Genomic DNA, 18910 nt, shown 5'->3' on the forward strand with positions numbered 1-18910 from the left:
CCTGTGATTAAAAGTTTTAATTTTGTAGGCAGTTTGACAATGGAGAGGAATAAAAATTTTGCCATGAAAAAGAACAGAACCAAGAAGCCCACACAAATACAGAACAAAGTTTCTTTGCCTGCCTCATTAATAGGGTGTACTAATGAACTAATAAGTTAATTAGTTACATGCAAGATATTTGAATGGGGAAAGTTAAGACAAATTTTTTTTTATTATCATAACATTAGCTGTAATCTGTATTGTAATTTTGGAAGAAAAAAATCATGACAATTATGATGTGAAAAGTCAGTCATGGAGGCCCAGGAAAACTTAGGAAATAATTTCTATTAGAATAAAACAACAATGTATTTAAAGTTAGTGAGCAGTGTCATCACCAATGTGCCCAGGTATAAGGACAGCTTCTGATGCCTTTCAAAATTAGAGAATATACTAGTTTAGGTTATTTGAAGTGGAATGTATTATTAAAGTTTAGGAACAGAGGACAAATTCTAAGTTGGCCAAAATGACCACTGTATACACTCAACATCCTTTGGAAGAACATTTGTCACACATACAATACAAGGCCAGTAACATGAAAAAGGGAAAAACCTACACATTAAGTACAAGACAACTCCTGAGAGCAAGACTGAGGACCTGGAGGTTCCCCTGCTGGGGAGATATAAATAAGAGTAATATCTGGTAAAGGAAGTTGATGACTCACAATGATGAGTGAAGACTGCACAAGTGAGGAGAGGCAAGAACACTTCTCATCAGACCGCCCAGTGCAGATGTCTTTCTCCTGAAACTGTGGAACCCCTCAAGAGTTCCACACATTATCAAGAGCAAGAAACTGCGTAAGTAGCAGTGGAGGGTTATGTGGCCTCAGCTAATCATGCTGACATAGTCTGAGCACCTTCAAACGGCGACAAGAAGCTAAAAAGGATTCAAAGAAACCAATAAAAATTCTCCTTCAACACCTAGAGTTATAAAAGGCTGAAAAGAATACCTTATTAAACATCTGGGGCAGAAGTACACATGTAGGTGGGAAGCATAGAGAGGAATGAGTTCAGTCAAATTAGTAAGGTAGCTTTTATACTGAGATCACAGTTGTTTCCACAGAATGCTTAAAGAAAATTTGAAAGGGGCAAAAGAAAAACTATCTTTACAGTTCTAATATGTTTGATATGCTTAGGATTTGACTGCATTTGGTTTAAAAATACCTTTCACTATACAACCACAAAAACAAAACACAAAAAAGATGTGTAAGAACTTCATTCCTTTTAAGGCACTCCTGCGGAGACTAAGACATCAAAATATCTTCACTAGGCTAGAGTTCTCAACCACAGTTAGGTCATTCTGGTCCTTGTTTTTGGTTAGCTGTTCAGCAGACATCTTAACTTGCCTTGTCTGCCTTTTGCTGTTTACCACAGGTGGATTACCAGGCTGTAGAGGAGGCTTCAGCTACAATGGCAGTGAGTACCTGGAAGCTGCTCACCTGGTACAATCTTCTCATTATGGCTTCCAACTCTTTAGTATAGAAACCTGACACTGTGGTATTCCCTGGAGGGTGCTAAGATCGGCCCACTCTTTTCATCTCACTGGTTTGCATATTCATAGGTATGCACCTATCTGAAACCTTTGACAGACTGAGTGTGGCAGTATCTTAACAGTAAGACTGAAATAAAAGCAGGATGAAAAAACAGCAATACTGAAAGCTAAGAATTCCTAACCTCACATACTCACCTGCCTGCTGTGCAGGCTGTGGCAGTGGTTGGTTTAGATGTGAACTGTAATGGACAGAAGGGACTGGGCGATACTGAGGTTGACTGGAGTGGTAGTGGCCTGGAGCACAATAACAGGCTGGCATCTAGGATAAGCATTAAGGAAAAAAGAAAAAATCAATTTTACTTCCGCAGCAGAATTTTTTTTTTCCTGCCAGGAACATTGGAGTGTAATGAGTAATAATTCTCCCAAATAGTAATCATCTGAAAACTGATTTTCTTAGCTTTAAATTTACCTGAAAAAAAAATTTTCAAATTTCAAACATAGTATACATAACAAAACACACCTACCAATTTGCCCACCGATCAGATTTAGTAGATTTAAATTTTGGGGCCATATTTGTTTCAGATTTTTCTCTCTTTTACCAAGTACTACTGAAATAGCTAAGGCTCACTCCAACATTCCTTTGCTCTATATCCCATAGAAAAAGCATTATCCTGAAGTTGGTATATATCATTCCCATAAATGTTTTTAAGCTTCTAGTGTGTGTGTAATGTTATTCATACATACAATTGTTGAGAATTTTAAAAGTGTACATTTACGGTACTCTATATAACTTCATGCAACTTATTTCGCAATTAACATTGTTTTTGAGCACAAATCGCTAGCTCATTCAATTTAACTGCTGAACAGCAATCACCACATAAATAAGCCAGTTTATCCATTCCTACACTAATGCACACTTGCACTGGTTCCATTCTTTAATTTTTCTCATATTTCTAATGCAAATTAGAATGCCAATACAAATTTTATTTGTCAATTATACTTAATAAAGCTGGAAAAATGCCAATAAGACTATCTTGATTTAGTTTTCCCTCCAGAGCTATCTGTATCAGCTGTGAATTTCTCTAAAAGTAATCTGATCTGGTTTGGGGTGAAGAATAAACAATTAATCCAGTGATATGGAAGTATGTGTTAACTTTATTAGGTTCACGGGTTCTCTTAGGTTCTGCTTATCTGACTGGGTTACTTCTAAAAGACCAGAGATCTGTGGAAATCTTAAAGAGTGCCCATTTCATCTGGAAACCAGCCAAGCACAGAATTCCTGGATCAGTTGTAAGCCAAGAGCCGCCTAAATTTTCTGTAATATTCTTCTGTTTTTGAAACATAAGACACAACATACATGTGATCCCTTAATTTTTCCTGGAGGTATCAGCAAGCAATAGATATATCCTGATTTCGGATCTAATCCATTATTATACTTTTCAGTATGTGTGATGTGTATAAATAATACATTCTTCCTTTTCTCCTAATTAAAAAAAAAAGATACTACTAAGGCAAAAATTATAACATCAAATTTTTCTTTATAATGTATACACATGCAATATATATGACAACAATAGCACAAACAATGGAGAGAGGGTAAATGGAATTATACTTTTAACATGACTAGTACATTTTTCTTGGAGTTTTATACGAACTCAAAGTAGATTTTGATAAGCTAAAGATACCTATCATAGTCCCTAAGGAAACCACATAAGCACAAGATTCAAAGGGCTGTAGACAAAAAGGCAACAGAAGAGATAAAACAGAACCCTGAAAGAATTCAAATAATATAAAGGAAGGAAAGCAAGAAGACAGGAGTAAAATACAGATATGACAAATGGAAAACAAATAGCAATGTGGCATACCTACATCTAACCATGTCAGGTGATATATTAAAGATAAAAGGACTAAACACTCCAATCAGACTGAATATATCAGGAAATACCAACTATATACTGTATGTGAACAACATACTTTAAAGGCTGCAAATAAGAGGATGGAAAAAGACATATCATTTAAGTGCTAATCAAAAGAAGCCACTAATATTAAAGTCAGATAAAACAGGTTTCAAGTACTTCAAGATCGAAGTTGGAGGACTCACACTTTTTTTTTTTTTTAACATCTTTATTGGGGTATAATTGCTTTGGAAGACTCACACTTTCTGATTTTAGACCTTACTAGAAAGGTACAGTAATAAAACAGTGTAGTACTGGCTAAAGATATAAATAGTGTAAAAATGAGAGTTGAGAAATAAACTCTTACACTTATGGTCAACTGATATTCGACAAGGGTACCAAGATTATTCAGCGGGAAAAGAAAAGTATCTTCAACAAAGGATGCTGAAATAAGTAGACATACACATGCAAAAGAATGAAGTTGGACCCTTACCTCATACCATATATAAAAATTAACTCAAAAGAGATACATGCCCTAAATATAGGAGCTAAACCCATAAAACTCTTAGCAGAAATCAGGGATACATTTTTATGACCTTCGGTCTGGAAATGGATTCTTACATATGACACCAAAAGCATGAGCAACAAAATGAAAAGATGGATAAAGTGAACTTCACCAAATTAAAAAAAAACTTTTATACATTAAAGACATTATCAAAAATGTGAAAAGACAACCTACAGAATGGGTGAACATATTTGTAAAACACACATCTGATAAGGGTCTAGAATCCAGAATATACAAGGAATTCTTACAGGTCAACTAAATGACAATCTGATTTAAAGACAGGCAAAGGACTTACACATTTCTCCCAAGATCGACAATGGCCAACAAGCACATGAAAAGATGATCAATATCACTAATCATTATAGACATGCAAGTCAAAACCATGAGATAACCACTTCACGCCAGGATGGCAATAATAATAATAATAATAATGGTAAATAACAAATGTTGGCAAGGATGTGGAGAAACTGGAACCTTTATACACTGCAGGTAGGAATATAAAATGGTTCAGACACCATGGAAAACAACCTGGCAGTTCCTCAAAAAGTTAAACATAGAATTATCATATCATCCAGTAATTTTTTCCTAGGTATATACCCAAAGAAATGAAAACAGATACTCGAACAAATCCACGAACCTACATGCTCATAGAGCACTATTTACAATAGGCAAAAGGTGGAAACATCCCAAATTCAATAATGGTTGAAGATGAACAAATTGTGGTATATATATAAAATGGCATATTATTCAGCCATAAAAAGGCATGAAGTACTCATACATGCTACAACAGGATTAACCCTGAAACATTATGATAAGCTAAAGAAGCCAGACACAGAATGTAACGTATTGCATGACTCCATTAATGTGAAGTATCCAGAATGGTAAATCCATTCTTTATAGAGAATAAAGACTGATGGTTGCCAGGGGCTGTGGGGTGAGGGGAATGGGTATGAACTTTTCTTTTGGGGTGATAAAAATGTTTTGGAACTAGACATAGTGATGGTTGCAAAACATTGTGAATGTACTAAATGCCACTGAATTGTTCACTTCAAACTGTTTAATTTTACGTTATGTGAACTTGATCTAAAAAAACAAAACCACAGGGCTTCCCTGTTGGCACAGTGGTTGAGAGTCCGCCTGCTGATGCAGGGGACACGGGTTCGTGCCCCAGTCCGGGAAGATCCCACATGCCGTGGGGTGGCTGGGCCCGTGGGCCATGGCCACTGAGCCTGCGCGTCCGGAGCCTGTGCTCCGCAACGGGAGAGGCCACGACAGTGAGAGGCCCGCGTACTGCAAAAAAAAACAAAAACCAAAAAAACAAACAAAAAACCCCCCACAAAGCACTGAAATGATAGAGTACAAATTCTTTTCAAGTACAGACAAATCATTCCCCAAGAGACTACATGCTGGGACATGAAATAAGACTCAACAGGTTCCGAAACACTGAAAGCTTAGAGTAGATTCCCTGACCATATGCGACTAAAATAGAAATTGGTAACCATAAGCCCCAAACGTTTGGAAATTAACATGCTTCTAACGTAAATCATGGGTCTAAAAAGTCAAAGGGGGACTTCCTTGGTGGCACAGTGGTTAAGAATCCACCTGCCAGTGCAGGGGACACGGGTTTGAGCCCTGGTCCAAGAGGATCCCACATGCTGCAGAGCAACTAAGCCTGTGCGCCACAACTACTGAGCCTGCACTCTACAGCCCGCAAGCCACAACAACTGAAGCCCGTGCACCTAGAGCCCATGCTCCGCAACAAGAGAAGCCACCGCAATGAGAAGCCCGCACTCCGCAACAAAGAGTAGCCCCTGCACGCTGCAACTAAAGAAAGCCCGTGTGCAGCAACGAAGACCCATGCAGCCAAAAATAAATAAATAAATAAATTTATAAAAAACAAAACAAAAAAACCTTATATTAGTAATAGTTCAAATAGAAAATGAATAAACAAAACTAATGAAGCCCTAAGTTGTTTTTCTTTTTTTTCTTTTTTTTTTTTGCGGTACGCAGGCCTCTCACTGTTGTGGCCTCTCCCGTTGCGGAGCACAGGCTGCGGACGCGCAGGCTCAGCGGCCATGGCTCACGGGCCCAGCCACTCCGCGGCATGCGGGATCTTCCCGGACCGGGGCACAAAGCTGTGTCCCCTGCATTGACAGGCGGACTCCCAACCACTGCACCACCAGGGAAGCCCTTCTAAGCTGTTTTTCTTTTAACATCATCAAGAGAATTGATAAACCTCTAGTTAAACTAATAAAGGAAAAAGAAGACTGAAATTACTAATATCTTTAGATCCTGAAGATACTAAAAGTATAGAAAAGGGATATTACATATGAGCAACTTTATGCCAAAAAGTTTCACAACATAAATGAAATTGATACAAACTACCATCCAAAATGAAAAGGAAATTGTAACGGCCCTATATCTATTTAATACTAAAAAATAAGAATTCATAATTAAAAAACCTTCCCTGCAAAAGAAATCCAGGTCCAGATGGATTCATTAGTGCAATTCTAGCAAATATTCAAGAAGAAATAACACCAATTCTACATAAAATCCTTTAGAAAATAAAGGAGGGAACACTATCCAACTCATTTTGAGGTCAGTACCACCCTGGGTACTACAACCTGAAAAAGACATTACAAGCAAACTACAGACTGATATCCTTCATGAACATACATGCAAAAATCCATAAGAAAATACTAGCAAATTGAACGCAGTGATATATAAAAAAGATAACTATATCATGATATATATATCACTACATATCGTGAGGTATGTTCCAGAAACAAAAGGTTAGTTTAACATTCAAAAGTCAAAGTAATTTACTGTATAAGTAGACTAAAGGGGAAAAAACCCCACACGATCACCTCAATAGATGCCAAAAAATTTTTTTTACAAGATTAATATCCATTCATGGTAAAGACTCTTAGCAAACTAGGAATATTAGAAAATTGTACAAAAATCCCCACATATAGTATCACAGTTAATGAAAGACTGAACGCTTACCCTTACGGCTGGAAACAAGGAAAGCATATATACTTTCAAAACTTATATTTAAGTTAATACATGGATTCTAGAGATTTTTACTTCCCTCTGTTGTGTTGAAAGTATTCAACATAAGGGCTCCTAGCTAATGTAATAAGGCAAGAAAAAGAAACAAAAGGTATATAGATTGGAAAGGATAATATATGTAGAATAATCAAATTTAGAAAGTCCACAGGATAAAAGATCAGTATATAAAAAACAATTATATTTCTACATACTAGCAATGAACAAATAGAAAATAAAATTTTAAAATAATCTCCTTTAGAATATCACCTTAAAACATTCAATATTTAGGGATATATTAAAAAAATACGTGTAACACTTGTGTGATGAAAACTACAAAATACTGTTGACAAAAAATTAAGGAAGATCTAAATAAATGGAGAGAGATACCATGTTCGTGCATTGGACGATTCAATGGTGTTAAGATGTTAATTCTCCCCAAAATGATCTACCTCTTCTTAAAATGTATCATTTTATTTTTATAGTGCATTTACTTTACTGTGTTTCTCTTAAGCTAATCAGAACAAAAAAACTTCTCAGAGTCAGAAGGAAACTCAAAGATCACATAGTGTAACCCTCCAACTGAAGTGTCTACATGTCATGTGGTTGTCTAGCATGAACTTGAAAATCTCCAAAAGGGAAGATGACTACAAGCTTTGCTTACAGGTTCTCACAAATCCTATCCATGCGAAATTAAAAATAAGCTCTCTAGGGGCTTCCCTGATGGCGCTGGGGTTGAGAATCTGCCTGCCAATGCAGGGAACACGGGTTTGGGCCCTGGTCTGGGAAGATCCCACATGCCGCGGAGCAACTGGGCCCGTGAGCCACAACTACTGAGCCTGCGCGTCTGGAGCCTGTGCTCCGCAACAAGAGAGGCCGCGACAGTGAGAGGCCCGCGCACCACGATGAAGAGTGGCCCCCGCTCGCCGCAACTAGAGAAAGCCCTCGTGCAGAAACGAAGACCCAACACAGACAAAAATAAATTAATTAATTAAAAAAAATTAAAAAAAAACCTCTCTAAAGTTAAAAGTGATCTTAAATGAGAGGCTTCCACAGGAGAGAAAAGATGAAAAAGCCATGTACCTGTGGAGAGGGCTGTTGAATATATCCTTGCTGCTGGAGCACAGGCTGGCTGACAGGATGACCAGAGGCAGAATAGCCAGCAGTAGGGACTGGCTGCCCAGGTGGTAGCGGAGGAGGAGGCGGTGGCGGCGGTGGTGGAGGGGCTGCTGTCATGATATAACCAGACTGCTGTGGGGACTGAAGAACAACAGTGGACTGGAACATGGTGGCGTGAGGATCAGAACCATCTGCAGATGGCTGGCGGGCAAGACTCATGTGGCTAAACTGAGACCCAAGGTTGTCCTGCTAACAAAGGGAGAAGTCAGAAATCAGTAAGCTTTCCATACATAGACCAAACTTATCAAAGAAAAATACTTCACATATTTTAAGAAGAGTTGCAGTAGTATATATTACGGAAATCATGTATCTGCAACAGACATGACTTAATAGAAGAACAGCTTCAAGAAAATTAGAACTCTAAGGCAGCAAGGTAGGACTATTACAATGCTATCATTGCAAATTACTCATAAAATATATCTAACGGAAATGTATAGCATGCAGAAAAGAGTAGGGTGTAACATTACACAATAAAAAAATGAAAAGACACTATCTAAATGAAGACTAAAGGCACACTTTTATATTATACAATTAACATTTTCTGAAAGGACTTCGAAGACCAGGAGTCTAGCAGCGCATGGTACTAATTACTCTTTACTTTAAATCGGTGCCCTTCTTCCCAGAAGGCAAGATTCAGGTTCTATGCATTTCTGTATCTCCTCCCATACCTAACAATCAAATATACTAGCAGAAATGAAATAAAATATATAAAATCTACCCTCCCTGATGCACACTCTAATCTCTCAACAATAATTTGGTCATAAACTCTTCCACAGTGTTTATCCTTAAGTCAGATGTTAGACAAATATAATCCAAATGACAGTTTCCTACTGCTTTTGCTACTTAAGAGAGCCGGCAATGGTGCCCAGCCAAGAAAGAGTTACGATTTATATGCCATCTGACAAATGTTTCTCTGACTCAACAGCATAAGGATCAATTCTGACTAGTCTACATAATATCACTGATATGACGATAATGGAGTTAAAAAGGCATTCCCTTGCTCCCAAGGAGCCACAGACTGGCGACAATATGTACCATATTTTGTTAAGAGGGAAAATTTGAAAAAAAGTTACTTAAAATATTGCGGTAATTGAGTTGTTAGATCAAAGCTGTTGACATGTCTGCAATTTCTATAATCTGCTGGTTTCTGCAAAGTAAATTAAGGCTATGGAGATGATAAAGGGACTGAAAAAAAAGGGAACCTGACTTAGTGACTGAAAGTATATGGCTTTACTCTTCCCAAATGGTTGTTCTGACAGAGTCTAGCCCTATTCATAGAATTCAATGAGTAGTTTCAGAAGAGGAAAATATACTTACAAATACCTACTAGCTGTAATTACAACGTAATATGGCCAAATATTTTAAAAAGAGATACCATAACTATATACCACCATCAGAGTCATCTTGGTAAAAAAAGTCATTTTCTTAATCCAATGATCTGCCATTTTTCCAAAACATTTTTGAGGTTTTTATGGTATTTCTAAAAATGTTGTCAACCTTCTCAATGCTGGCAAAATTTCATTTTTTTCAGACTGAAAGTGATTTTCGAAAATCATTCAGAGCCAAGGCTGGTAAATAAGGTTGCCTCAAGCTTAAAACAAAAACACCCCCAACAAAACAAAACATTTCTAAAAAGTGGCAAGTGATTTTAAGATATAGCTTATAATTTAACCTGGATGTGATTTCAAAATGTGATGGCCAGATAGTCTGAAAAATAAGAGCATCACTGGGAAAAGTATACTGGTGGTTAGGCAGATTCATCTAAAGGGAAGGACATTAACACTTATTGAATATCTATTTCATGTTAGGCACTATGCAGGAGGTACTTTATATGGTGCCCTCATATGCTCAGTAACTAGAGAAGGTCACAGAGAGAACACATGGCAACGGTGTATCTGAGTTCTTACTGAGATGTATAACTTGGGGCATACTTTGGATTAAATGAAGTACCATCATTTTTAGTCACAGATTACATATCTAGAGATCCTCTTTGGAAATACACTAAGGAGGATGTCTTGTGTAATTGGAAGCTCCAATTCACCCTAATGACTGATACTAAGTCTACTGGACCTGGGGCACTGGGGAAAGAACAGAAAGCCTAAACCCAGATGAAAGCTGCCACCCCAGGACCGCACAGACCTGCACTGGCCTCAATGAGAAAATTAGCTAAAACATCTTAGGACTTGAAAAGGGAGGAAAAGATTAGGCTTTATACAATCACTGTGATAAGCCAATATAACAAATATTTTATGGAAGAGAATAAATTATTTCTAATACAGGTTAGAAATGCTTTTTCAAAATGTACGTAACCCTGACTTTAGAAAATCACAAAAGAACATATCACATCAATCACATTCACAAGGATTCATCACACATCCATCCACAGAAACAACGCAGGAGGTGAATAGAGATATAGTACCACGGAGTATTGCTGGGTGGGTGAGACTGGCAGGAACGGGGATGGGTAAGGGGCTGTAGAGTACTGAACAGGCTGTGAAGAGGGCTGCAGAGGACGAATAGGCTAAGGAATAACAGGTTGGCAAACAATGTTAATGTCGGAATAAAATGTTAGAAGAATTGCATAAAATGGAAAGTTACACTTTTTTTGGCAATAACTTAAAACTACAAAGTCACCTAAAATACAACATTATAGGAAACAACAAAAACAATACTAAGCGAAGAAACTCTACATAGAAAAATTTTGAGAACATACATTTAAATTTAAAACATAATTAGAAAGATAATTTTTTCCATAAAAGTATTTATTAGATTCACTGCAACAGGTAATTTAGACATTTCAAATCCTATTATCTAACAAGACCCCTGGGTTAAGTCAGTAAAAGCAAAACCATTTATCCTTACTTCCTGGTTTGATGACGGGGCTGTTCTACTTAGCTATGTAACACTAAGTAATAAAAGAAAAACTTCACTCACTCTTATTATCAGACAGTATATCTTACATAATACCTATGGCCAAGTATCCTCTCTATTTGATAAGGTATGATTAGATAACTCTTTTGGGACCAAACTGCCTAAATTTTAGCAATTTTTAAACAAAAATGTACTGTGAGTACCATTAATAGCCTAAAGAAAACACACACATACATATAAGCGCGTCCACACACACACAAACAGATCTTTTTACATGAGGAAGATAAACACAGTTTTCTTCTCACTAAAAATTTTTATTGAGAGAATATTAGGAGCTGAGAAACTACACTTGGTCTTTGAACAACTCAGGGATTAGGGGCACTGACCCTCTGCACGGTCAAAAATCTGTGTATAACTTATGGTTGGTCCTGTGCCTGCAGATTCTACTCCACAGATTCAACCAATCACAGATCATGTATACTGTAGTTATGTATTTAGTGAAAAAAATCTATGTATAAGTGGACCCTCGCAGTTCAAACCCATGTGGTTTGACGATCCACTGTAATTATTTGAAATTCTTTTTACTAACGAAATACTCCTGCATTCCAGAGAAAAAAAATTTTAAGTTTTATGTTTCCCAAGGGCACTCAAAACACAGGTGTTCTGAAACATGAAAGAGGTTTCAATCCTTTCTAAATTTTAGGGAATACAGCTGGCCATCTATAGGCTAATAATGGCATTTAGTTTCCCAGTCTTACATTTATATAGTTTATTACAAAGGACAATATATATATTGGTTTAATGACTATCATAATCTACCATTCAGGTGGCAATCAGGTTAAGGGAAATTAAGTGACCTGTATACAACCATTTAAACAAGCACTGGAGGAACCCAAGTCATTTTATCTAATGAAAACTCTTAGTTTTGGTTACAATATATATACAAGAATCTCCCTGGACAATATCTCCAAACAGTATACTTCAGAAACGCAAAATTAACTAAATAAGATTTAGTTAATTTTGGGAACTAAAATTAACTAAATTAACAGGGAATAATCTAGATAAGGAGAAATTCTTAGGACTAAGACGTATAATGATGAGTTTGCCCTTCCACCACAAAATCAACACAACAGTTTCTGGAAAAAATGAAAGGCTTAGATTAGTTTAGAATTCCACAAAAAATTCTAGAGCTAACATACTAAAAAAAGTATAAGCTGAAAATCTACAGAGTAGCCACTGGTTCCTCACTAACCTCTTGATTAGAAATTAGCAAGCTTCCTAATGGATGACAGCACATATCACACTAAATGAGGTGTTGTGGCTTTAAAACTACCAAGTACAAGCTATATAATGTGTTATTAAGTCAGACAACCATTAAGACACAACTTTCTTCCAGAAAACGTGACCTACTAGGTCAGTGTCAGATGAAACAAAAGCCTTAGTCTGCTGGGGCGTAAAAGAAAGAAGAACACTGTGAGCACTAAGGGTAGGACTTAATGTCTGCTAGAGTGTCAAGTGGTAATGAGAAAAATGTGGGCTAGAAGACTGGCTGATCAAAGTGAAATTCTGACACTAAGTAGAAAGGAAAAAGCGTTAGCACTTCCTTTTTCCTACTTAAATTGCAACTGGCTGTAAAATAACATCCACTTAAAGTGACTGGTTTCAAGAACGCAGCCCATTTGAAGGCTTTGGAAATCACAGCATTACTGTGTTTGGTTATTTGAAATTTCATGGATGGATTATCTCAGTGTGCAAGAGATCGCTACTGAGTATCATTTGTTCATCAATTCTCTATTCTTGTATTTGACGAAGAATTACCAGAAACACCTGAAGCAATGCCAGGAAAAACAGCCATGGAGTTTGAGGCATACCCCAATATTTCAAGTTATAGTCTATTAAGACAGCATTTCTTTTTTTTTTTGCGGTATGCGGACCTCTCACTGTTGTGGCCTCTCCCGTTGCGGAGCACAGGCTCTGGACACACAGGCTCAGCGGCCATGGCTCACGGGCCCAGCCTCTCCGCAGCGTGTGGGATCTTCCCAGACCGGGGCACGAACCCATGTCCCCTGCATCAGCAGGCGGACTCTCAACCACTGCGCCACCAGGAAAGCCCTAAGACAGCATTTCTAAACTAAGCTGCCTACATCTTCACTTAGGACTGTCTTTTAAAGCTAAATCAGGCAAAGCTATTTCTAAGAGATAATAATCTGAAACATATAACCACAGATTAAACCCTTAGGATTTTTTGAAGGTGCCTGGCTAACATTATTTCCATTGAATTAAATCAAATGAAAATCAGCCCTATAAAGCTCCTGGTGAAATTCACAGCACTGCAAAGATGACCACACAATAGCAGATGAAAGGGAAACACTTCAAGACCAAGTTGAATGAAACCAAGGCAGAGAAGGCCAGGGAGGGAGTTTTATGTAGTTTAATATGTACCTGAGTGTATGTAATCAAACGGGGTTGGGAAGTAGGTATGGGAGTCTTTGGAAGTAGTTTTAGACAGTTTCCTCTACATATATGAATTCATTGTATGGTCCTGGAAGTGCATCAAACACCTTGAAGTCCTACTGCAGAGAAACTGCCTTGCCCAGTATTACAAGTCTTAATTGCCAGAGCAATAATTATTTGCATTAGTTTAAAAATATTTGATAACTTTATCAAACTGCTCATACATTTTTCACCCCTGCAGTACAAATATAACTTGTGAATAAAACTAATGAAATTTCTCCAGTCCAAGTTTATCACTATACTTCTTTCACAAAACATTACTCTGCATGTTCTCACCAGTGGAATATTTAGATCGTCTTCCAGGGAAAAAGAGGTGCAAATAACTGTACAAACTGCCTTTGATATGCTACACAACCTTTAAAAGATAGAATGAAAGTAAGAATTTACACTAGTATAGTCAAGTTCAGCAAGAATGAGTAACACATCTACAGGGGAAAAGCTTGAATGTGAAAATGCATGTGTAAACTCTAAACATTTATACAAATTCAAGATATTATTAAGAGTACTACTGAGAATTCTAAATCAATGTTTCTGTCTTTATCTTTCACAGAGCAGGTGGGGTGGAGAGTACCTTGTAGCGAGGCAAGTCAACTCAGTTTCTTCTAAGTGCTCGATCTGTTGAATCTTAGAACAACTCACTTTGCTCACTGGGGTAATGAACTATCTTAGTTTTGCTTTTTATTCCTCTGGTCCCTTGCCTGCTGTTGTGAAATGCAAGGTATAAAATACTCACCATACAGGGTCGTGAGATAAAAATTTCCCTTCCTTCCAATATATATTCTGTTTTCATTAGCAGAAAAGCCCTTGAAGTTAACCTCTCTTCCTACGAGCGATGAGTAGGACATCACTGGTGGAGAATACTAAAGTTCTAAGAGACACTTACTTGGGCTCTCTCGATTCTAATTAGTGACTTTAGTCACAAATATGCAAAGGCAGGTGAACTTAGCATTGTGTAATCGTGGACGTGTGCACCTGTGAGAAGATGTGATGGGCTGCTTGCTGCTGAGGTGGCAGTGCTGGCAGAGGCGGCTGTGGAGGTCCAGGCACTTGGGCTCTAACTGGCTGCTGAGTCACAGGAGGGCTACACACAACTGGACTCCCATCTGGGTTTAGGAAGGGCTGACCTGAAAATTTTAAAAAGGAAGAACAAAAGATCATTTACGATGGAGACCGAATATAGGTCTCTCTACAGACAACTTACAGCACATGTCTGCAGTCCTGATTCATAATTCCAAAAGCGTCAAGGTTCTGGAAACCAAAAGCTTTTCTTACCTTGGAAAGCAAAGCCTGACCTTACACGAGCCTATTAATAGTCTTTATATTTCCCACTTAGAGTAAATATTCAAAATTTTTGCTGTGGTGTTTTACTATGGGGGTGCCGTGCCAGAAACCACTTGAGTTGTTTTATACTACACAGTATTTTCCAAGAAACTCAATTCTGAAACACATCTTGCTCAAGGGATTGAGTTACAGGATTGTGTAACATTTCAGTTTCAAGGGGAAAAAAAAATACTTGACTTTGGGATACTGGAAATTTATTAATTAGCCTGTTAGATGGTAAGAAATATCTAATTTACAGGTCACACTGCATATATTTAACTAGTAAGATTAAAAGCTGATGAAAATTAAAATGGTTGATAACTTCAAATTTCAAATTGTGGAGTTGATGGCAGTGTCCTTATTTTATAACTTCTAACTTGTTAAAAGTAGAAAATAATTTAAAAATTCTAAATAATTTTCTAAAAAAATTTCCCTTCACTTCCAATGAGCTTTACTCATAGGTAAGAAATAAAACGAGAGAGAACTTTAGTACTGATCTTGAGGCTTATTCTTATTGGTTACCAATTACAGGAGGAATACTTTTAAGTAACTCTCTACACATACATTCTAAACAAGTTTTTCTTATTATGCAAAGTAATATTCTTAGAAATAACTAACAAATACAGAATAACTAACAAATACAGATCAGAAAGTAAATAAATTCCCCATAATCTTATCATCAACAATTTGGATACCTTCCTTCCAGACTTTTTCAATGTACACATAAACAGATTCAAAGAGTAGTATTTTTCCTTGCTATACACTGAATGATTTAAAAAAACACACTAGATTATTAAAAAAAGAAAGAAAGAAAAATGAAAGGACTATGTGAAATAAAGAGATCATTGACTACATACCCTTTTAGGATGGGAAGAATATCTATGTGTCTTAAACTGCCTTCAAAACATCCTCTCTTTAAAATAAACTTGTGACATATAATAAAATAATATTTGGGAAAGCAGAATACACTGTTCCATTGCTGTCAAGTGGAAAAAATTCTCCAAAGTCAAATTATTTTCATCAGTTAATTTCCTGATAATTTATGTGATGGTTATAGATAACTAAAAGCAAGCCATGCTGGATATTTGTTGATTGTTATAAATAATTTTGAAAAAAAAAATGGTAGAGAAGACTTGAGTGAAAGCATGTTTAAAAGTAACTTAAGGATTGTGTGAAAAAAGCTGGATGTGTGGTGATGCTGTTCTCAAAAACAAAGAGATCACTTTTGGGCTAATTTAAAATTAAGTATACAATTTAATTTCAGGTTGCTTAGTTTCTCATTTCTACTCAAATGAAGCTTCCACGTTACCAAAACCATGTTAACTAATATTCTGAATTAAAAATAATAGAAAATAGTAAAATATTAAATCATCTTATATTCTGCCCCAGGAAAACAGGAAGTTTAGTAATATAATAGACTTGAAGGATCAGAAGATAACGGTTATAAAGCAAAAACTGAGTTTCTGAAGAGTCAGTTATTTACGCTAATTCCATTTTTACAACAGAAACAAAAGTTTGAATACTTTATCTTAAAAAAGAGATGCAAATGAAATCTGAAGGTAACAAGTTCCCAGCCATGGTTTTTCCTACAACAAACAAAAGGCAGGTTTCAGGACACTCAGAGACTCTGACACTCTCACCTGTATCTACCTTGCCCAACTACTGCCATGCTGATATGACCACATTAGCTAAATCTGAATCTTTAAGGAAGGTTATTGAATGACTTAAGGTTATTTTCATTATCTTACCATATGATTGGGCTATGTTATTTTGATTAGAAACCAAAACTTCTTGCCATTTAAAAAAAATTTTATTTTCTCAATATAAGTCATTTTTGCCAATATACATAATGAAATGTATTATGACTGCAGTTTCTTAATCTCTCTGAAGTTCAGTTTCCTTATCTGTAAATGTAGATTTCACCTACCTAACAGGGTTGCTATAAGTAATGTATTTAAAGCACATAACACAGTACATGACACATGATAAACAATAAATACAAAGTACTATCTAATTGCAAGGAATGTGTTGTCAATATTAATTCATAACGACTATCTATTTTCTTTCACTACTAATAAGATGTTCTTTAGCTTTTCCTAAGTAGAAAACAGTTACCATATTCAGAAGAGCAATTACTTATGGGTTCTTTCCACCGCATTACGTAAGAAGTAAGAGCTGCTAACGTTCTCCTTCTTCATGAAATGCATACTATTTTTCCCACGGTAAAACTGTTCTATCAAATAAAGTTCTTTCAAAGGTGGTTGTCCCATTTCTAGGAAATGAATTGTTTCTTAATTATTTGGCCTAAAAGATGATGTCATGGATGTCACAAGGAGAAAAATACTTTCTGATATAAATGTCTTTTAACATTCTCTAGCATAAAGTGTTTTTATTAAAGTTCTAGGGAAAATGCTAATCACACATGAAATATAAAAAGCTGACAATGCATATACAGATAATACATTTAATACATATTCTTTAGTTTTCAGATAACTCCTGATATCTCAACTGAAATAAACCTTTTTCTGGATACCAACCTGTTTGTGGGTTGATCAGAATACTGCCAGGTGGTATGCCTGTCGCTTCCAAGGGAAGCAAAAAGAAGCTAGTGCTAGGAGATGCGACTTGCCCATTTAGGCCACCATCAAAGGAAAGAGAACTATGAGTGCTGACAGTTGGATAGACGACAGGTGCGCCATGAGAAGACTGGCTGAGAGCTGTACCTGGAAGAGGCTGCTGGATGTGAGAGAGAGAGCCCGTAGATGACCCTACACTACCAGAAGACTCAGAACCTAGGGGAGGAGTAATGAAAAAGAGGGAATTTTTTAAACCTCATATAAAAACACAAGTTTTAAATAAGTAACAATAAAATTCACATTGCATAACATGCAGTTACCACATAAAAGCATGAACTATTTTTGACTTACTGTACAATTTTGCTTCCCCTCTCCACCAAGAACATGTTTAATACAGCAAAACTGATCACATAAGTTGCAAAAGAAGTCATAGCCAAAGCATGCAACTAAAGCAAGTCTATAATACTGGGTTGGCCAAAAGATTCGTTCGGTTTTCTTCCGTAAGATGGCTCTAGTAGCACTTAGTTCTCTTTAACTTTATTTGAAACAAGTTTGTTAGACTGTATGTGACAGCTGCAGTTAAAAAAAAACTTACCAAAATTGGTGAATTTTTGTAAAGCCATTTTAATATTGAAGATGGAAGAAAATAGCAACATTTTCGGCATATTATGCTTTATTATTTGAAAAAAGGTAAAAACACAACTGAAACGCAAAAAGAGATTTGTGCCGTGTATGGAGAAGGTGCTGCGACTGATCGAATACGTCAAAAGTGGTTTGCGAACTTTCGTGATGGATATTTCCTGCTGGACGATACTCCAGAGCTGAGTAGACTAGTTGAAGTTGACAGCGATCAAACTGAGACGTTAATTGAGAACAATCAACGTTATACTACATAGGAGATGGGTGACATACTCAAAATATCCAAATCAAGCATTGAAAATCATTTGCACTAGCCTGGTTATGTGAATCGCTTTGATGTTTGGGTTCCACGTAAGTTAAGTGAAAAAAACCTCTCGACTGTATTTCTACATGAAATTCTCTACTGAAATGTAATGAAATCGGTTTTTTTTTTTTTTTTTTTTTTGCGGTATGGGGGCCTCTCACTGCTGTGGCCTCTCTCCCGTTGCGGAGCACAGGCTCCGGACGTGCAGGCTCAGCGGCCATGGCTCACGGGCCCAGCCGCTCTGCGGCATGTGGGATCTTCCCGGACCAGGGCATGAACCTGCGTCCACTGCATTGGCAGGCGGACTCTCAACCACTGCGCCACCAAGAAGTCCCGAAATCATTCCGTTTTTAAAACACATTGTGACGGGCGATGAAAAGTGGATACTATAAGATAACGTGGAATGGAAGAGATCATGGGGCAAGTGAAATGAACCACCAACCACACCAAAGGCCACTCTTCATCCAAAGAA

At 36.9% G+C, this 18910-nt stretch overlaps 1 protein-coding gene across 15 annotated transcripts in view; it reads right to left on the reverse strand.

The window, feature by feature from the left end:
• R3HDM1 (R3H domain containing 1) overlaps positions 1-18910 on the reverse strand; it is a 114633-nt gene that overhangs the window by 53792 nt on the left and 41931 nt on the right. For 6 of the 15 annotated variants that reach the window (XM_067742078.1, XM_067742073.1, XM_067742075.1 and 3 more), the window contains 5 exons: positions 17457-17711; positions 14572-14723; positions 10634-10735; positions 8119-8403; positions 1723-1846 (listed from right to left, as the gene is read on the reverse strand). In XM_067742078.1, coding sequence (XP_067598179.1) covers positions 1723-1846; positions 8119-8403; positions 10634-10735; positions 14572-14723; positions 17457-17711 — 918 coding nt within the window. The remainder of the gene's footprint in view (positions 1-1722; positions 1847-8118; positions 8404-10633; positions 10736-14571; positions 14724-17456; positions 17712-18910) is intronic. The other 9 variants (XM_067742080.1, XM_067742079.1, XM_067742083.1 and 6 more) reach the window with 6 other exon arrangements.

This window comes from Pseudorca crassidens, chromosome 6, assembly GCF_039906515.1.
Source record: "Pseudorca crassidens isolate mPseCra1 chromosome 6, mPseCra1.hap1, whole genome shotgun sequence".
Classification (NCBI taxonomy): domain Eukaryota; kingdom Metazoa; phylum Chordata; class Mammalia; order Artiodactyla; family Delphinidae; genus Pseudorca; species Pseudorca crassidens.